This window comes from Balearica regulorum, chromosome 9 (genome assembly GCF_011004875.1).
Source record: "Balearica regulorum gibbericeps isolate bBalReg1 chromosome 9, bBalReg1.pri, whole genome shotgun sequence".
NCBI classification, from domain to species: domain Eukaryota; kingdom Metazoa; phylum Chordata; class Aves; order Gruiformes; family Gruidae; genus Balearica; species Balearica regulorum.
In genome coordinates, this window is record NC_046192.1 from 7477820 (window position 1) to 7499930 (window position 22111).

At 40.8% G+C, this 22111-nt stretch overlaps 1 protein-coding gene across 9 annotated transcripts in view; it reads right to left on the reverse strand.

The window, feature by feature from the left end:
• Window positions 1–3985: 3985 nt before the first annotated feature.
• Window positions 3986–22111, reverse strand: part of SPSB4 (splA/ryanodine receptor domain and SOCS box containing 4) — a 171250-nt gene continuing 153124 nt past the window's right edge. For all 9 annotated transcript variants that reach the window (XM_075760972.1, XM_075760971.1, XM_075760976.1 and 6 more), the window contains one exon: window positions 3986–5305. In XM_075760972.1, coding sequence (XP_075617087.1) covers window positions 5178–5305 — 128 coding nt within the window. In that variant the 3' untranslated portion in view covers window positions 3986–5177. The remainder of the gene's footprint in view (window positions 5306–22111) is intronic.

Below are 22111 nucleotides of genomic sequence, written 5' to 3' on the forward strand. Positions count from 1 at the left end.
TAGAAGTTAATTCATTTAAGTTCCAAGGGGACAGTATGTGGAATAGAGCTCTACTTCATACCACTGCAGAGCCCAGAGTTCTTCAGAGGCTTTTGAAGCATGTGCAGTCAGTGATAGAGCTTTGGGATGCTAAGCCTGCACAACAAGAGTTTAGCGGGGCAAAAGATGCTATTGCTTAAACTTTAAACATCAACACTAAACACGCCTGCTGGCAGTGGAAGCATGAACAATCTCTGCTTCTCCCTTCCCCCCTGAATTCACCTGTACTCTACAGTAGGGATAAAAAAAAGAAAAGAAGGTAAACCCTAAGGGAAATGCTATTCTCTAGAGCTCTGGTCCTTTGTTCTGTGCCCCCACCATAGTACATTCAAATTTGCTTCAATATACCTTCGGTGGGGTGTTCTGCTCTGTAGCAGATGCTTCAAAACATTTTTATTTTAGAAACTGTCTGCAGAATACACAGAGTTGTTCTCTGAAGGAACAGTTGCAATCTCAAGAAAAAAAAAGTGAGGGGGACATGACACATTCAGGCTGATGTGTGTTGTATATTTCTCATGGCTCTATGTCTACAGGGAACGTTGCCCAAGGAGGAATGAGGTTTTTTGGTGTCTTTGAATCAAGCAAACAAAGGATTTCCACTTCACGATCATCAGACATTCTTTTGTGAGATAAACAGGAATGGATATAAGATCCTACATTCCTTTAAGTATACAGAATAAAAACTACTGCAAGATTTTAAAGGTTTATAAACTAAAAAGCTTTTGAAAATCACCAGCAAGGAGCCAAAACGTCTAGCTTCCCCTTTGAATATCGCTCCCAGCCTCAACTAGACACATTTTTTCATTCAACTTTCTCACAACATTTACCTAACTACACTTGCCAGCATGTTTTGCCAAATTAGAAAAACTGCTGCAGAAACCATCTGCTTGACATTGCTTACATATAATAAAGTATCGCTCGATACAGTGTATTGGAAATGTTTGGAGATCTTTACATGGGAACCAAAAGCAGCAGTGCTGACTCAGGCAGATCTCCCACTGATGTCAGTGGGAATTGTACCTGAATGAGCACTGCTGGATCTGATACAAAGCTTGCTGCGTAGTGACTGCTGCTGACTGACGTGAGAACATATGGTTGTAGTTTAACAATAACAACTGTAATGGAGATGAGAAGGAAATTTTATAGCATTTCTGGCTTGCTGCTCTTTTGTAGCTATCAGAAACACTTGAATGATTCATACGTATCTGTTTCTGTAAGTTTTTCCCAGTTTCAAGTTAACACCGAGAAACTTGCAAAGTTATATCCTATCTCAAGAGGAACAGGTTCAGTCAATCTGTTGAGATAAAAACTTGAACACCAGAAAGACTACATGTGAAGTCTAAAATAAGACTTCACAATTTCTCTACGGGTTGTACTACATTACCTCTGGATGAGAATGCAGACATTCCAGTACTTTTCCCTTGGTCTGGTCTGAAGCAGAAATAAAGCCTTCATAGCGCTGACTTTTGCAGCCTGGTAAAAGGGACATGTGTGTGAGAGCTGCTATGCCAAAGGACAATGGTTTCTCAAATTTGACCCCAGATTTAGGTGTTATAAAATTACAGCTTTAGTAAGTCAAAGCTAAGCGTGCTACTGAGGTTATAGCACTTGTGAATTGCAAAAGCAGCATCTCTAGGTGGATAAATCAAGCCCTCTCCCTCACAAGAATTGCAGAAGGATGGAGAATGGCAATACTGAGACAACAATGAAGAGAAGCTATGACGCATGCATCCACAAGTCTCAACCACAGTTTTAACAGAAGGGATTCTGCATCTTCAATACCTCCCAAGACGGGGCCATATTAGACATCCAAATCCCAAACAGGAGGTGAAATACTTCCTATTGCAACCCACTAATTAGCACACACCCATCACAAAGGTTGCAAACTGGTTGCAGCTCCCAGGCACATACCCTACACCTTTAAATACAATAAAGACTCACACATTTTGCTTTAAAAGAGTTTCTATTAGCCTTGGTTTACCAGCCACAGAAACAATTCCAGATCATGTCTAGAAAAGCTATATTCCTTTTGCTCACAGGGACAGAAAAGCTGAAAACCATCAATATCTATTGTCTATGTTTCTTCATGTGATAAAAGCCCAAAGTGGCTGGAAATTAAAAATACAGTTGCAAGACAGATTTTGCTGCAAATCTCGAAGTTGTACCGCTTTGTAGTAAGCAATCATCCCCTCTGTTAGATATGCCCGAGAGTGGACTTCTGGGTAGGTATCTTGCTGCATTTGGGCTTCCAGGATAGAGACTGAGAGGTTTCAGCTACGCTGGTTGAAGAATGTCCGTAACAGTGTTTGACCTCTGCTTTGGGCAAAAGCCAATGCATCGCCACCTTATAAATTATTGTTCAATTCTCTCCTGAAGCAGACCGTAAACAATGTTTGCATTCCAGTAAAGTGAGAATCAATCTGAGGAACATACCACCCAGGCCAGAGTTCAGCAACAGAGAGGTGACTTTTTTGTTTGGTTGGTTTTTTTGTATGTTTTGTGAGGAGGCAACTCTTGACTACTTGCTTAGCCTCAATAATTAGGTTAGTTAACCTCTTGGAAGAGAATCTATTTGCAAAGGGACAGTTAGCAGGAACACTGAAGTCTTGTTATTATTCTCCATGGTACATCCTCCTTACAAGGCTTCTATGGACCAAGAAAACTATATCAAAAAGACTTTGACCCCTGAAAACAGGGCCCTAATCCCACATGTAGGGGTGTATCTACCATCCACAGCATCACAACAGACAATTAGGGAACAGTAAAAGAATAAAACTATCACTCTGTAAAACTAGCACTCCTGGAAGACAGCTAAGCGTTAGAAAAAACAATGTTTGAAAGTTAAAATAAGGACGTTTGGTTGAGAGAAATCATCACAGAAAGGGTACCAACTGAAATTCCAATTCAACTGTAAAATAATTAGGTTAATTAACACACAGATGCACTGTTAATTTGTCTCATGGTATCAGTTGCCATTTTACTGTCACATTAAAAAGCTGTCAGCCTGGGTCAGGTGAAAGAACAGAGAAGACAACACTTAACAGTTGTATCACTGCAGTTATTCAAAGGAACGTGAAGTCTAGTTACACACAGTAAAATATTAATTTTAGGAAATGCTTACCTAAAATGGACTTCAATGGCAAAAAAAGGAGGTCTACCAGCATTACTATGCCATTCCTCAACAGGTGCTTACCTTGCTTAAGAAAGATCACTTGACACAGACACATTTTTCCTTTTGAGTTATTATACCTTTATATCTCCATCTTCCTATGCACCTATTAAGACAAAAGGTTTAATTTAAACAAAGCAAGTGGAAAAAGTAAGAAATAGAGATCACAGCTGTAATTTCTCCTCCTTTGCAAGACTAAGGAACACAGCATGTACGCCTTAAGTGAAAGCAAGTCTGAAAGTAAACTGATGCTGAAGCAAGCATCAACTCACACAGCTAAGCCCAAATACTTGCTATTTAACTTTTGACATCCCTGTGTTACCTTGCTCTTGTTGCTTCCACTCTTGCTTGTGTTTTTGTATCTTGATTATCTCATGTTGCTCTTTCCCAACTACAACTGTAATTCTGTTCCTCAGGGTGAGGGACAGAAGGGCAACCATCTGCGGTTCAGTGGTTTTGCCTGTATCATCAGTCCACAGCGGTCAAACTTCAAATTACTTCAAAAGCATCGAGTGCAACTTTGCACAAAACCGAGGTTTTGTTTAGAGGAATCTGGCCAGAATTGCATTAAAAGCAGGAGTGCAGCTATATTAAGAGCGAGTGGGATAAATCAGGAACAGGACATGACATTGCCTGCGATGTATCTTGCACATGAGCCCAAAGCAGCAATTCCAAAGAAGTGCTGAACAGAAACATTTGCAAAGCTGCAGGAGGAACTGAACTTCAACTCTGTATGCAGTGCTATCTTATTTAACACTTCATCAAAGGAGACATGAGTTTTATTTTGGACAGTAGACTTTATTAGAAATTTTCTCCTCATTCATCAGTAAATTCACATTAAAATATGCTGGAGGCAGCTCAGTCTAAACATTTGACATCCTGCCATAACAACAACTTCCAGTTTAAAAACTAGATAACTGATCAGGCAGATAACTTGAAACATTAAGAAATGCAAACAGAAAGCAGCATCTTAAAAAATGGGATGAGCCTGAAAAATTAATACATTTCAGATGGAGTTGGGGGGAAAAAAAAAACACCAAACAAACAACAAAAACCAGTCACCCCCCAAGATGGGAAACAGTTAAATGAGAACTCCACAGACTCTAAACAGATAAATAAACAATATAACCACACATACATTAAAAAGAGAACCAAGTACTTAAGAGTTCATACCACATAAAAATTATAAATTTGTTCAAATAAAAAAGTGACAAGCTTTCTAAAATATGAATATCCTAAATTCTTGGGATTGTGAACACTTTGTTATAAACTGCAGAACTTCGGAGGGACTAGATTTGGTCTTGAAAATAATGGACTGCATCCTTCTGTTACCACGTCCAAAAATTGATCTGACTCATACACCAGTTTCTTTCCTCTTGTGTTTTTTAAATCACATACTCTTCTTCTAGACAATAATCTGCTTTCTTAAATGCTAGAACTTTTAGATATTATAGGCCTGGTTATGTTGAGTGCTGAACACTCAAAACTCTCAACAACTCTGGATACCAAAATTCAAGGTCTAAATATTTTTCAAAAGTTACTGTCAAGATTCTTCCTTTACTAATTTATCTGTTGGGGTGAGGTGCAGGAGAGAGAAAGGAAAAACAAATTAATAAATCACATCATTGAAGAATGCTCTGTCTTGCATAACAGTGGACCTTGCAGGTCAGATTTTCTATTGGCATTTACCAGAGGCAACAAAGATAAACCAATATATTGAGAGATGAAAATAATGGCCTTCAGGACTGTAAACACAACAGGCAACAGATAACACACGAATCTCGATCAAATCAATGTTTTCACATTCTTTAGTAGTCCCCCACAGTGATCTGCTTTCACTGGTTCAAAAATATATTAAAAATTAAATAACACTTAAGTGTCCATTACGAAGATTTATATTTCGCTGTAAACATTTTTCTGCCATTTGCATTGATGTAGTCCAATGTGAGGCCAGAGGGTTCTAGACATCTTATTGGTACTGTAAATAATTTTTCAGAGACAGAGGCAAAGGTAGAATTTCTATGTCATGCAGGCGGTCTCTGCCAAGAGCAAAACGAATTGATCTTCGGCACAAGTCCATTAAAGGCAGGGGTTCCGCTGAAAAAAATAGAAGAAAGAAAATAAAGAGTTATTTTTTCAGCATCTCCATTTACAGGCAATGTTTTATTTATTAACATAGATTCTGTACGGTATTAAACAGTCATAAAGATAGTAATGGTATTGTGAAAAACCTGACAACCATGAGGCAATTAAGATAATCAATAGAAGCAAAGACAGAATTCTATGCATTTCACCCATAGTAAGTGACTGCAAAGTTTCAGACTGAGCTTCCTTATCTGTAAGGCTTAAAACAACAATCCACAACCACTTTTCAGGCTTTCCAAGTTGCAGCATAAGAAGTTACCACACTTCCAGATTTCTAACAAGACAAGGAGCTTCTACTCTGTTTTTAACACAACATTGGTCACGTTCTGTTAATGTGAACTACACCGGCAACTTCTGACCTTTACATACCAGTTCCTTCTGCGTCTCAGGAACTGGAAATGGTCCTTGAGGGTAACAAAACTTCTCAGCAAACACTGCTTTTCCTACAACACTTAGCCTTTCTTTCTAGGAAGTTCATTGGAAGCAAAAAACCTAAACAAAACACCCTTAAAAATCTAGTGGAAATTTAACCTTTTCCTCCATGAATAAGTTTGGGGAGGAGGATTCAGCTGACTAGAAGGCAGGGGGTGTGTATATACATATATACACAAACCTCCTCAAAATACACAAACCACATCTGTAGATGCTCTTAGTTTAATTTAATAGAAGTGAATTTACCTGTCAGAAATGCCTGGCTGACAGCACTTAAGATTGGAGACCCAAACACAGTGATCTGCGGCACTTCGAATCATCTCAGCCCTATATCCCACGCTGGCCTGCAAGACTCGCACAGAATTGAGGGAACTTCATAGAATTTCTATCCAATAGCAGCATGAACGACCTCTGTGATTGCAGAGTTCGCAGTGGAAATTTTTTTCCAGCAGGAACTGGAATAAAGCTGTAAAGTCTTTAACCAGTTACAGCTATCTTCAAGAACAACTTTAACCAAATGGATTTGGTTGCACATGTTAGTTTAAAAGGGTAAGAGCTTAAAAGACTACAGAAAAGTCTTCTTTACGTGATAAAACAGTAGCAGCCTTTAAAACCTTACTAGTACTTTCAAATGGAGAAAAAAAAAGTCATGTGCCTATACTATAGTGATAACCTTTTAAAAACTTGACAGATTACTTACACATGCTCAACATTGTACATCAGTGGTTTTAGCATGTGTTCTTTTCTGTGCCACATGTAGATTTACACCACCCATGTTAATCTACCAATCTTTTAACTGATATTATTGTAAAACTTACTTGAAAAAACAACATCATACAGCACAAAATATCCAATTTAAGGATTGTATTTATATGCTGTAATTGTCTGCTCTCCTGACACATCACTGACTTAATGGATTTTCCATCAATTATCTCAGCATCATATTTGATTTGTATAGTTCACAGTTCACTACGGAGTTTTCCAAAAGTGTCTAGGGAAAAAGCTTAGACAGCATTCTGTTGTACACTGAAAGACTAAAAAGCTTATTTAACTTCATAACCACTTCAGTCACTTGCACATGGAGTCTACTTCTCCTTAAAAATCCGCTTCATCTATAATTTTAGCTATTAAAAAATAACAGCCCTCACATTCCAGTAATAAAATATATTTTCTATACATAGTGATCTTAGTTTTTATTTTTACATACTAGAATTATGAATGTTAAATCTTAAGGGATGAGCTGTAAAATTCATTAACCAGGATTAATAAGTAGGAGCAAAAATAGCTCATGAGTTCCAGCACACAGAATACAACACATCTTACAAGGCTTACGCCATAAACAACAATTTTCTGAGTATCTTCGCAGAATCTCTGAGGTCCTATTAAGAAGATGTAAAATAAAGACTAAGAGTGTTTAAAGCCATTAACTGACCGTGTGGTCTCTTTTTTTTCCTAGACAAAGGAATATGGAAAACGTAGCCATCTGTGCAGTCAGGCACAGAGTTAATCCTAAACTTCAAAACCCCATTTAAGGAAAGGTTAAAATATTTTTCAAGCTTAAAATGCTAAATGAGTGTCTCCTGTCTCACTTGTACAGGGAATTTTCAAAATGCTAAATAAAATGCCCCCAAGTGTTTGCAACAGCTGCTAAATTACACATACTGAATGTGTATTTGCATCTTGAAGAATTAACTATACTCTTTTTATTCTCCCTTCTATCCAGCAGTTGAAACCTACAACAAAATTAGAACACATCTGTCCTACAATACTAAATAAAAGTTATGTTTCTGGGGTGCTGACTGTAAGAACTTGAGGAAAAATTGTAATAATAGCATTTTAAGTAAAAACTTTTTTGCAGCTGTGAATAGTCCTAAGTGATACAAAGTTAAATTCAGGAAAAGAAATAATCTTAGTTTTCAAAATAGTTTATGGGATAAATGTAAAACTGTTTAAAATTAAAGACTGACAACTTTTGGGCAGCCTAACGCAACAGAACCATTATTAAACATTTGGCAAGTACCTTAAGGGAAGCACTCTCCCATCCATCACATCTCACATTTTTACTACATATTTTACAAAGGAGGATCATTTGGAAAAAAAGTTTGGGTTTCAAGAAGCACAAGTCAGGTCCTGAAAACTGTGCGAGTTCCAGGGGAAGGCATTTGTATGAACGTGGGGGAGAGGCAGAAGAAAGCTCGTATAAAGACCGCGCAGACCTTTGATCCTGTGCTCTGCGGATTTGGGAGTGCTTCTCCGCCCCGGGGCACCTGGGCGCACCCCTCAGCGGCACCCCGCCCCGAGGCCGAGAAGACAGGCTCAGCCATGCTGCCTTCTCCAGCACACCAGCCCCGGGCTAGGCGGGTGCCACCGGGCGCCCCAGCAAGTCCCCCGCCTGGGGAACTGGTGGAGAGAGAGCAAAGCCAGAGCGCCACTGGGCTGCAGTCCAGACATAGGCAAGCGGCAACGTCAGAGGTGCTTTAACGTTCATCAGGTGCCCACAGCTGCCGTACGGCCTGGCTGCCCACAGCCGGCGCTCAGGCTGGGTGCTGAGCCCCCATGGCAGCTCCGGGGCATTTCCTGCGCTGGAGCCCGGGGAGAGGGAACCGGGGTGAGGTTAGCACGGCACAGCATGGCGGCGAGGAAACGGACCGCTGCGAAGAGAGGTTGCTCATCATCGGCTGTAACACATGCAAACACCAAAAGTGCCTCAGATTTTCAGGGAAATTCAGTCAGAAATAAGTAACTTGGTCCTTTCAGAAATGAAAGGGAAAGTTCAACCATCCTGAGAATATATTGCTATGAACGGCGCCTAACACACACGCACACTCGGTGTATCCAAAACACTCAACAGCACGTTCAAACATTCAAAATGGTATTTCCAAAATGCTCGTTCCATTTGAAATCACACAAATAATGCTGAGAAGAGAATATTCTAATAAAGCAAGAGATGGGAAGACAAATATTCTGAAGCCACGTGGTTAACTGTAAGTTTGGCTGCTGAAAAAGTCTTTCTTTCACAGCATTAAATATTTACCTTTAAAAAACTTTTAAATTCAGGGATATTAACCGATTGTCAGAACATCTCACTACTCAGTAAACCTAACATACATTATAAGTGTTGTATTTTTAGAATAACCACAACGGAATGGAACTGGAGCACTCAAGCCCCCCAGAAGAACACAAACCGGCCATTTTGCTGAAGCTATGTGAACTCCAGTAATGTTGCCATTAGGAAAAGGAGGAATAAATCGCTGAGCTGGAATGCAAAATTGTAAAGAAAACATGATTCACAAGAATGGCTCTTTGTATTAAATTCCCAACCAGGCTCAGAAATTCAAAAGTGAGACACTCCGGGGCAAGGGAGCAAGCTTTGCACAGGAAACCCAGCGCTTCCTCTCGGGCTCCAGCAGAGCCCAGGGAGAACAGCGCGGCCGCAGCCCGCTGGGTAACGCACGCACGGAACTCGGGCCAGCTCCCGTCACCTTCCTGAACAGGCTTTAAGGAATCATCCTCTCATTTCAAGTTTACTATGAAACCTCTTCACCCAAAGGTACCTCCTCGTAACCGTCACATTACAGAAAACTGTTTTTAAAAAAAAACCCAAACCAACAGTGAAAAAAATAATACCGCTTATTTATGTGCCAGACTTTAATTCCTGCGTCTCCCAAATTTGCACCAGCAGTTTAGAAGGCGGCCCATTAAAAACAACAAAACCCCCAACCCAACAAAGCGAAACAGAACTAAAAACCAGACTCTTGCTTCCACTCCTCAGCAGGGTATCCACAACCAGCCCACCACAGGGCACAGTGCAGGGTGCTCCGCCACAGGCTCCCCATCCCCGCACTGCAGTTCCACGCCTGCCGACCCCGGACACCTGGGGTAAGGGCCAGCAACAGCCGCTCTTCTCCCCCAGAGCTGCATTTCACCAAGTGGTGTACAAAATAGCTTAAATAGCTATTTAACATAACAGCTAATAGCTTAAAAATAGCTTAAACAGCTATTCAATAAATTAAATTAACTTAAAAAATAGCTATTTAGTAGCTATTTAGCTATTAATAACACAAAATAGCTGTGCTAATATATCTAGACATATTCGTTCTAATAGTATCACTGACAGTTTAAGGACAAAGGCAAAGAAACGTTTGTAAGGAGAAACAACTATGTGCTTGTGAGCATCTCCCTGATATATGCATCTGCGATAGCAATTTGCACATCATTACCAGTGGAAAAGTTCATTTAGTTTTGGCAACCTGTAGTTATTTAACAATCTGGCACTCCAACAAGACTGCCTCATCTTTGTAAACAGGCTTTCAGAGTTGAGATACTGAAGCCATTTAGCATCCAATAACACTAAATGTTATTAACTGCAATGTTACATAAGGCTCATACAGAAGAGCAGCTTTTACCACACAACAGTTATTTGCCAAATGACAATACTCATTTTTTAAAGACATTTTTAAAGCTCTAACAGCACATAATGTTCATGGCTTTCATTACTCTATGAAGAACATATTTTTATCTCATTTCGTAAAATCAGAGTTGTCTGGGGGGAAAAAAAAAACCAAACCACAAAGCAAAATTAAAGGTGGTTGAAAAACAAAGGAAGTTTTTGTAAGAATTATCACCAAAATTTAAGCATTTTAAAAATTATAGATCTACTTAAGATACCAAATTATCTTGTATTTTGATATTTTTGGCCTTAAACTTCTTAAAAAGCACTTTATTCAGTGATTCATGTTACTGTTTCCAACTGCAGTAAGGCAGCTTTAAAGTCAGATTTAAAAAAAAAAAAAAAAGAAAAAAAATACAGTGTGGAGAGACAGAGCTGCAATTGCACATCATAAAATAAGTAGATGACATTTCCCCAATCCTAACTTTGCTGTGCTAACAGCCGTGCCAGGAGGGAAGAGCCGGCTGATGACCGGGCAATGGTGGCACAAGCCCTTCCCGCCCCAGCGTGCCCATCACCCGGCAGAGGAGCGAGGTGAAGCGGCACCGTCAACAACGGGGAAGAACGTAACCCCTTGCCAAAGGCATCCATAGCTGCGGCGCAGAGAGGAGTCCTGCAAACCAGGAAAACGCGTGGTGCCTCTGTGCGTATCCTAATTGGGCATAAGGCTTTCTAGATGTCCTACCACCTCGGTGGCTATTGCCCAGTTCCCCTTTCTGCCCTCTCCTCTTCGCCCGGTTCCCCTTTCTGCCCTCTCCTCTTTGCCACCGGTGAGTCACCACCACTGAGGTTCCTGCCCTCCACTGCTCTTCACCACTCTATTTTCATCTCCTGCTTTGCCAAGGTCAATGGTCATCACCGCCTTCAGAGGGATGACATGCCCACAAGATTAACCCTTTGTCATGGAAAGGGGATCCCATACGGACACGAGATGACGTTCCCAGACTGTCCCTGCCCTGGTGGGCCTCCCACTAAGCAGGTGGGAAGGGAACGCTCTCTCCATGGCTTGTCACCACTCTGACGCCCTGACGCCCACTGTTCCAACGGACAATCCTCTGTCCCCCACCAGCGCACCTGAGTACCCACCCAACTCCAGACTGCGGCACGCTTTGTTTTAATCCTTTTTCTTGAGTTTTCCCCCTTCCGCCAGGTATTAAAGCACCCGCTAAGGGGTAATGTGGCCTAAGTGTTTCCATTATGGTGATTTAGGGCACACAGAAATTTGTAACTACCAATTCATTATCACATACAATAAACATTAAAAAAAAAAGCCAGCAGTTTTCCTTCCAACCTTTCTGCCAAAGCTTAATTATTGTTTTAATTTTACACAGTACAGGCTAAATTCTTTCCCTCACATAATACGGTACATAAATACGCTCCCTGTGATGTATTTATGGCTTCCCTGATGCAACTGATGGAAAAATTGAGTTGTGTTCCTTAAATGGCACAACCTAGAGAAAGGAAATTGCAAATAATATATTAAAGAACACAGGCTATGACCAGTCATAAAAAATGCTAATAAATCTCCTAACAGCAATGAAAATTCAGTCAAAGGATAACAGGATAAAAGAAATCGCTTATCTATTTTTCCCACAGATGCCTTTAAGCTCTGCAGCCTAACCCAGCACACCGTACAAACGAAGCATCTTACAACATCCCATTTCAATGGCAGCTCAGGCGATCCAGAGGAATCGTCACTCCCAAGAACTCCGCAACTGAAAAGGGAACCCTGTGTTTTTTTCAGAGAAGCATTACCATTTTTCTTGAACTCCCCCATTTATCTGTCCAAGAGCGCCGGGCTCTGGCAGACTACTAGCAAACTCATGCTGGCTTTGCACGAGTCGCAGGCAACGAAGCCCCGAGCTCCCCCGTAGGTGCCGATGCTGTTACCGCAGGCAGAGCACACGCACACCCTCCTTCGGCCCCTCCAACATCGCCCTCCCACCCGTGCAGCTTGGTCGTGTACAGCTGGAAGCCATCGCGCTCGCTTCTTCAAAAGCGTAACGGGTGGCAGATGGTGAGATTTTCTGTTATCAGTGGAGGCTGATAAACAGCCCCGGTCTCCAGCGATTGTCTACTAGGACAAATAAAGCTTTCTGTTGCACCACATCAGCACCTTGCTTTTAGCGACAGGGTGGGGAAGTAAAAATAGAAACTAACACAAACACCTCCTTGTATCTGAGCTAGCCCACATCTCACAACAATTTGGTGCTTGAAATTAAACATGTTTAAGGGAGAAAGGAAGGCAAGAAAGCTGGAATAGAAGAAGGGCTCAGGGGTAAACCTCCCTCCTCCTCTGCATGTCCTGTACTGGGCAGGGTGTGTTTAACACTTAAAAGCCAAAGGTATCTGTAAAAGGCAGTTAAGCACAGTTTGAAACTTCAATTAGGCATCATTTAGCAGAATTAAGCTGAAAAAGCAGCAATGAACAAGCAGATATTCTGCAGCATCATGTGTTTTGACTTAATGCTCTCCAGCTGTGCCTTCTTGAGAGAAAAAGAGTTGAAAAGCAGAACAGAATGAAAACAAACCAAAACCATTCCCAAAAGCCAGTGGCCTCTTGTTAGGAGTTTCATAAAGAATCTGTCCTTTGCACACAAGTACGTATCTCCTTGCAATTTTTTTGCATTTCAGTGTTTGCGGTCTCCTCCGAAGACACAAGACTTGGCCAACTGGTCCTGACTCACAGCACCAGCGCACACGCCTAAACCCAATGAATTCAATGCAGGCTGGGCATTTATTCTTTAAGATTTCAATTTAGCAGACTTTACATATGCCTAAACACTTTTTTCGAATCATATTGCTTATAGGAGTGTTTCGCCTAGAAAAGCGATTTGTCTGTGTACATTTGGAGGAAAGCTGTCTATATAGTCATATACACAGATAGCTGTAGAAACCCTCTTCTGAGCAGCTCAATGTGCTCTACAGTGCTTAACCTGAGGGTGGGTTTATGATCCACCTAAAAAGGGCTCTAGATCAAGCACATTTAATATGTAGAACAGGAGTCATACAAAGTCTGGCCCAGGCCAAATCTACAAGCAAACTTCACACTGTGGAAACTTTCCTGAAAACCTTCATTTTCTGAATTACAACAGCTAATTTAAATGCACATATATATTACAATAATTCAATTTCCAGTAACAAAAAAAAAAATCACAAGTATGACACATTAGAAAACATTTTAACACACTATCTCTTCAATTTACAGATTACTAAATTGTACTGCTCTACATTATTCAGAAGCTGCAAATCAGAGCCAGATACTAATAAATTGTACGAGCAAATGAGTGGCTTTTTTAAAAAAGAGTAAAGCCCTGTAATAAGCAGGTTTTGTTACAGCTAGATAGATTTGCATGCTGCCAGGGAACACAAGCGAGACTGGTGCCTACTTCCCTTCTGAAAGAGGAAGCATACGTATGATTTCATTCCCTGCGCGCATCAGGAAAATGCAAAGAGGAAGGATGAGCTGGAAAGATTTGCTTTCTGGTCTTGATTTGTTGTTTGTTCTCCTCCCCTCAAATACTTCCACAGAACAACTCTTCTCTTTGTTCTTGAACACAGTGTGAAGGTAAATTGAGACATTTCAGTGATGATCTAAACGTTCTGTAGTAGAAAAGACACCTAACATAAATACACACTCTTTTAAAACCAACAAAAAAAAAACGTAAAAATGAAGTGCTTGATGTTAGAGATGAGCCCAAGTTACAACCGTTGGGTCCTTAGCTCCTCCCAGCTCAAACCTCCCCAAGTTTAATATGCTGGGAATGAGGATTTGGCTTAGATTAATCTCTAATACGTACTTTATAGCTTTTACTCTTAGAAACATGTTTATCACCATTAAATTCAGCTTGTGTGCCAGGCTATAAATAGGGAAGTTAAAATATATCAAGGTGAGAGAAGATTAAAGCTTGGATGAGAATTTCACTGAGTAGATGCACTGGAGTTCAAAGACAACGTTGTTCAGGGGTTATGGACAGGTTTATAGGCAAAGTAATAACTGAGAAAGTTGAAGGAAAGTTCAGGTTCCAAGGATGAACCACTGCAGCGACTATTGCAACAGGAATTCACACACTACAAACAATATGCAACAGGACTGAAATATGACGACACAGTTTCTTGCATTTTATCTCTTCATGAAATGTGCTTCAGAAATAGGTAAATAAACCACCCATGCACAAGTGCACACCTAGAAAAACTTTCATGGCTGTGAACAAGCCTTTATTGTTGGGAGGGTAGTATCAGAGAGTGATTTGAGGTGAGTCTTTTCTTATCCCTCAATTTGTTGGCACATTTCTACCTTAACTGTATTACAACAGATGATGAGATTTCCTGGTGTTGAATCTAATCGTACTGATTAAAATATTCTAAAATTCAAAACTGTAATTTTTCACAGCTGCTCTTAAGCACATTTTTATTTTGTGTTAAGCTAATCAAGTACTTTTTTTTTTTTTTGAGAGAGAGAGAAGGGATGCATGCAAAAAGACAAAATGTTGGCCCTACGTGCTGAACCAGGTGGGTAGCCGGTTGCCTGGCTGCCCCACCTGCCCTTCTCCCACTGGCCTGTTTTATCTACCTGTTGCATTTGGTATGACATATTCATTGTGTGAGACCATGAAGTACACCCTGTTACCTTTTCTTGTACTGTGCCCCAGCATGCTGGAGCCTCAGAAGAAATTCTAAATACTACCACATTAAAATAACACATGCTCATTCAAGATTTTCATTGCTTACAACTCATTCTCAGCTGGAACCAATCACAGTAGTTTTCTGTATGGGTGTTTACTATTATATTGAATAATAAAGTTATTTATGCTAGTTAGCAATTAAATTGATTCAAAGCATCTTCTGCTTTACATTGCAGAACATTGCAGCTTTCTTCAAATTTCACGGTATTGACAGGGCAATGGAACTGATGACTCTCCTACTTAAATTAAACACATTGTACGAGCTATGTAAGACAATAAATATCTGACGACATTCCTCACATCATTGTTACACCACATTTCCTCAACTGCTTCTATTTCAATTACCCAGAGGCTCCAAAATATACAGATTTCCTCAAACCGAGAGAAAAAATGGTAGCAGCGTGTCGTTTAAATTTTAAAGCAACTGTATACAAGCTAATGATCTCTAGGGGAGATCTGCAAACAACAGACCTGACTCATCACTTTCTTACTCTAGTTTTGATATTAACAGAATTACATTGGAATTAATCTAGAGCAATGAAGTTGCAATTTGGCTTAATACAATGAATTTGATCCTGTTAGTTTAGCACCATTTGTATGGTTGATTTCTTGAAAGCAATTTTTTTTCTTAAGTATCGTAATCTTTATCAGCAGAAAATGAGTACTGGAGACAATCTGAATTATTTTCATACTGAATTTAGGATTCATCATCATTCCTGGTATGCAAACACAGCTGATGCTCCCCAAAGACATTTCTAAAGCATTCATTTTGAACACAAATGCACTCTCATATCACAGGTAGAGCACACAGTGCTGCCTCGACTCGCCATTGCTCAGCCCTTCTCATGGCAAGCTCCTGTTACCACCTTCCAACCTCGGCAAAGCTCTGCCTGAAATTTCACACTGCTGCGCCACCGCCTACAACCAGCACTCCTGGCACCTTGTCTTACAAACGGTTGCATCATTTTGCGAGCAGTAGAGTGTGGAAAGATGATTCCCGTATTATGCATTCCTACAGCCACTGCATGGAACGTGCTGTGATACCCTGAGCCTCTGAAGCACCAGCATAAACCCCACTGATGGGAAGGGAGAGGTGAGGGGGTAGGTGGGCATTAAAACTCACCAAAAAAAAAGCTGGAATTTCACATGACTAGAATCTCGTAGCTAACTCAAGTTCTGCTCACACTGAATTTCTTCACCTCCAGAGCAGCATCACTGAGCAAAAAACTTTCCTGTACTTGGTCCTACTGGATACACAGACAGCAGGAGACCTCTCTGAGCTGTTGTCTTTGACCTGGATGGCTGAAAGGCGAGACGGCATCGTCCTACTCCTCACAACACTGCTTACTCTATTTGCAGAACTAGGCCTGCAGCAGCATACTACTCCCGGCTTCTTCCCTGTCCTCCTCCAGCTCCCCAGCTCCAGCTAACGCGTTTTCTCTGGGCCTCTCAAACTACACGCAACGACTCTTCCCCCAACGGCGCTCGCTTGCTGTTCCAATGGATTCAGACACAAAGGGGAGGACAGCAAGAAGCTACCGGAGGGGTTTTACCCCAGCCCTCTGCTCCTCACACACCTCCCAGCTTCACGCTTGGTCCTTCTGTCCTCGTGCTTTGTGTAATCCACTCGTGGTTTTATGACCGCCATCTGCACAGGACATCATTGATGTCAAACAAGACGAGGAGAAATCCAAGCACAGCTGAACCACCGAGCAGCGTGGCTGCGCTCTGGAAGGAACTATAAAACACCACAAAGGGTTTGGGTTTATTGCTTCTTACCGATTCATTATCAAATACGCTTTGGCCATAAACAGCCTCTTCCAGGTCCCTCCGCCCCCAGCTGCCAGCTGGCTAAGGCAGTTGCACAGGTGTACATGAAAGCATCATCTGGCCTGCAGAAAAGCTATTACCAACAAAGATTTATCTAGATTTTCAGATCCTAAAGTCAATCTGTAAGGCTGGCAATTAAAAAATTGCATCTGGGAACAACAAAGGAAAGCTGAGCAATGCACTCACCTCATTAATGTACTTGCACACCTTATTCCTGTCGGAAAGGGAATCCCATCAACCCACTAATACAACTGATTTCAAATAAAGAAACAGAATGAAAGAAATTGAATATGTACTAAAAGCCTTACAACATTTTTTATGTGTTTGTGTTTTCAGATTCCTGAAGAGCTTCAGGTAGCAGCTTGAAGCACTCAACTCACTACTATATGTATGTGTATATATATATTAAAAAATACAACACTACACACACAAGAACATAAAATAGTACGAATACGATGCAAACATCTGAATCACCCTCTCCTCCTTCCTACACACATACTTTACTTATTTTAGTTGGCAGTAACACACCATGGAGCTTAGTGACACAAAATAGCTATTACTATTAGATTTTAGATTTTTTTAAAAAGGGAAAGAGACAAAAGAGATGAAGCTATGAGCTGGAATTAATATTATTCTGCTTATATTAATTATAATTTTATATATAATTATATATATTAACAATGCTGTGGTTAATAGCACAAAAATATTTCTAGAATCTACAATTTGGGCAGATGTACAATAATTTCTTAGTTTAAAATATAAACTAATTTCAATGTGGTTTTAGCTACAAGAGGATACATTTTCTTATCTGGGCATTGGTAAATATGCAGGTTAATGTTTTCAAGAATAATTGAGTTTATGCAAGCCCATACTTAGATACCACAATAAACGACTTGATCCATTACAGTGTCAAGCGGCAGCAGAGCTCAGTGAAGACAATAAAGCCTTTTCGAGCCCCGCCCCCAAAAGATGGCATTTTTAGTCAACTTTTTCTTTGATATTTTACTTACAGTTTAGGATATGACAATTTCAAAATTAACATATTAAGTTCTTTAATGGGAAGAATTGTGGGGGGGGGGGGTTGTTTTGTTTTTTTCTTATTAGCGGAATATCAATTTGATGCTAAATTCCCATTATGTTTTAATAGATTCTGGACAGACTCCTTTACTATCCGCCTCATATTTTGAACACTAATTTTTATCTTTTTCTTGATGTGATTAAAAAAAGAAAAAGAAAGAAGGTGAGAGACAAATATCAATCCCATTTTATGGTTGTGTGGCATGTATAAACACGTATATTATTATTTTTATATATATATAACTCCATAATGACTGGGTTTTTTTCAACCAAGTCTTGTGAACTATTAAGCCATTTAAGTCTGTCTTATTTTCTCCTCTTATCAGCTGTCTCCTCCTCCTTCTTCTGTGCTCCTACTCTCAAAGCAAACAGTGTCCCTCAGCAAACTGGGGTTTAAAAATGAAAAGCCCTTCTACCTGCGGGTTTGTAAACATCAGGCACAGCATATTTCGCTTTTCTTAATCTAAAATCTAAGTGACAGTGGTGCAACAGATGAAATGCCAGATTATCAAAACAAATTCTTTAACTGAGTACTTAATCCAAAGTACAAACCCCCAAAATATTAAAAGCACATTCAGAATTACACACAGCACAAGAGAACGCTTCCCACCAAATTCCTTTTGCTCCCTGTTGACTCAGCCTTTTTCACTCCACCAGCATGGTCAGCAAAGCCAAAGGGAATTTTGCCAGGGTAAACACTGCTAAATGGGGTCCCCCATCCATAGATATTTCACTTTTCCCCTGTTGCCAAGTTATTTGCAATGTTAATCTGCCTGTAAGATGAAATGGATTTTTTTTTTCCCCCAAGTACTCACAGTTTTGAGATAAACACTGACTCCTTGGGCATAAGAATATGCCTATATCATTTTGATGTCTTGGATATTTCTTAATTAAGTTAATAATGTAAACAATGACTGAGTAAAAAGCTACATATAGCTTTCCAAAATCATCCTTCGTAGGGGTGGGAACAGCCAGAACCAGACTTCTTAGGGAGCATTCAATTTAATCTATCCTCTAAACCCATCACGTTATTTAGCTGTTTACTTTGGTTATGCTTTTACTCCCCTATCCAGGAGGAAAGATCAAGACCTTGTGCTTGTTTTAAGTCTTATTCAACCATACACAGAATCAAAACCACAACCCCAGAGAAGCCTGCAGTCAAGCACTAGGGGCAAGAAAACTTAAGAGTTTATGGTAGCTCATCTACTCGCGTATCCTACTGCCCAAAGTGCTTATGCTTCACAGAATCACAGACTGGTTTGGGTTGGAAGGGACCTCAAAGCCCATCTAGTTCCAGCCCCCTGCCATGGGCAGGGACACCCTCCACTAGACCAGGTTGCCCAAAGCCCCATCCAGCCTGGCCTTGAACACTGCCAGGGAGGGGGCATCCACAACCTCTCTGGGCAACCTGTGCCAGTGCCTCACCATCCTCACAGTAAAGAATTTCTTCCTAATACCTAATCTATATCTCCCCTCCTTCATACTTGTCTTGCATTGTCTTGTCCTTTCAAAAAAAAAAAATCAGAAAAACTTCTTCAAAAAGCATGGTTAATACACCAGGGAAGATGCTTTCCTTCAGAGTTGTGAGACAGCAGCTGTCAAACAATACCAAAGCAGAGAACGAAGACCTGAGGCATCACAGCAACACGAAACAGACTGACTTTATCCTTCCAAGCATCTCCCAGCTCAAGAGAAAATGAGGAGAGAGGAGTACCTCCCCAGGAACTCAAAAGCACAGCTCTTCTGCGTGCTGCTCCTTTGGTACATCCATGCTGCTGGCGATGGAGTGGAAAGACCTGGAGCCCTCCATCACCTGCACCCCCTGGTTTCCTTTGCAGACACTCCAGGACTGCAGGCAGGGAAGGAGTATGTAATAATTACAACAACGAGGGCCGCAAATACACTGCCACTATACAGCTAAACTCATTGCCATACAGATCAAACGCATTCATAATAAATTTACAATCCATCACTAAAACCTTAGTACTGATGTCCCAACTAATGATATTTCTATGCACAAAGTAATCTAGAGCCCGTGAAGCCGGGAAGTTGAAGGAATGACACGGAATACAAAAAGTAAGCAAACCAGCAGCTTTCTGAAGCCTCCGACTCTTTTCAGGATCCCTGAAAACTGCCTCTTGCTCTGTATGAGCTGCGCTCTGCAGACCTAAGGCAGCGTAGGATCTTAATCCCGCAGAGCCTCAGTAAAGCTCTACCTACCACAGCATTAAACCAGGTCTTTGGGAAACTCTGCTCAAAAGAAGGTAAAAAAAAAAAGAGTTGTTATCAAAAATTCAAATTATAGTGATTCTCAAGTGCCATAAACAATTCACAATGGTGAAAATTCAGTATTTGGTGAAAATACAACAACTATGATGCCCTCCACATCTATCATTTGCAAGAATTTAAGGTATCACTTCCAAAACCTGAAGTTCATCTGATAGGATCAAAATTGCACTGTTTAAGCAATGACAGAATACTTTAAATCTTACGCAAGGTCTTTAACCGTGGCTTTCAGAAACAAGAACTTGAGTTTGTAGTTGCACCTACGTGACTCCATTCTCTCCAGTGGAAAAAGACTATTTATTACTGCTTAACTACGAGCTTTCTGCAGTGCAGGGAGCCTTCATCGATCGGGCAGTGGTGCCAGGCGGCTGTGGCTCTGTTCCCAAAAGCGCCAGCCAACCTCAGCAGGTTAAGCGCGTGTGCTATGTTTTTCACCGGGACGTGGCCTGCGATGTAAGAGAGGATGCTCTCTAAGCTTGCCTTCAGAAAGCATCCTCAGGAACCCAGATCAGCCATTTCCTCCTTGAAATCTCTCATTCCCAGAAGGAAAGAGAAAGAACTAAGCTTCCCTAGCAGTAAGCATCTGCCAAGAAATTTTAAGTGTTCCCGTCCAAGCCCTCCTCCCTTTTCTTAAGCTTTCCATTTCTTGTTGTATTATAAATCATGCTGGGAAAGTACCATGGACTCTGAATATTTAAGTTACGTTCTTAAGTGGTAAACCATCAAGTTTTACTAGCCTCTGAAATAACGTGGTCTATCTGCAGAAGCAAAATTATATATTGCTTTTTCTATATTAATTACGTTACACGAATTAAGGGCCATAGTAACAGTAGTTAAACTAGCCCTTACTATGGAAAACTTATATCTGAAACAGAACAAAGAGCACAAGGGTTAAACAAAACTTTGGGGAATGCATCAAAATGCTATGCAAAGATTAGCTCACTTGGCTCCAAAACAGCTTGTCAAATAACAGCAATTTTTATATTTTTTTAAATCGAACTATAAGAAGAGCTGACTTGTGGTCAGACAGCAGGTACGCTTTCTCCCCCACAAGAGCTTCTCCTACACATACAGCCTCCAACTTTGACCTGTGATTCACTCCTTTGTTAACAATCTCCTAATCAAATTTTTTGTTCCAGGAAGGCCACAGTAGGTTAAGAATAACACAGTAAAATGCTTTCACAGTATTTTTAGAAAGATGTAGAAAGGAAGGAGTAGGGACCGTGCATCACGAATGACAGTTTCTGCAGAAGCTGAGCATTCTGACAGGACGTCAGCCTGGGAACGAGCAGAGACACAAACAGAAGTACCAGCCAGCAGTACATGCTTTCACCTGGCATCAACTGATGGACCGGTTTGCTTTACCACCAAGAGATGATTTACACATCCAAGGAGTATTTCAGTTTCCTGAGTGGTGACAGAAATTAGGAAAACATTAAGGTACGTAAAGGCCAGAGCACCACGTTCGCTCAGGTCCAGTGACCGTTTTATTTACACTTCAGCAAAGGTTTAGCTATCTGATTTTGGATATTAGATGCATAATGAAGTAGCACTGAGAATCTCAGAGCTTTGTGATTATCAAACCACAGCACGTGTGAAAACACGGGAGTCGCAGAGGACGTATTCCTAGTTTTGACACGTTTCCTACCCGACATTGGCCAAGCCACTTTGGTTAGGGGAACAGTCAGCCCTACTGCACATGCAGACGGAGAGGAGCTGCATCCATCACACTGCACAGCCACATCGAGCCATTTTTGAACTGACGTATGTGTGTTGCACTCAGACCTGACATGTGCCTGGGAAGCCTTCTGCTTTGGGATTTAGAGGAGTGCCACCACAGCTTGAGTCACTGCACGTTTCTCTAAATCAAAAAAAAAGCTTCACCTTCACTTACACTCAATCACTGCTTACGAATACTCTCTTCATATTTTACCTCTTAACAAACCCGTGGCAACCGCAATGTAAATTACTTACCAACAGCGCTCCATCACTCGGTCA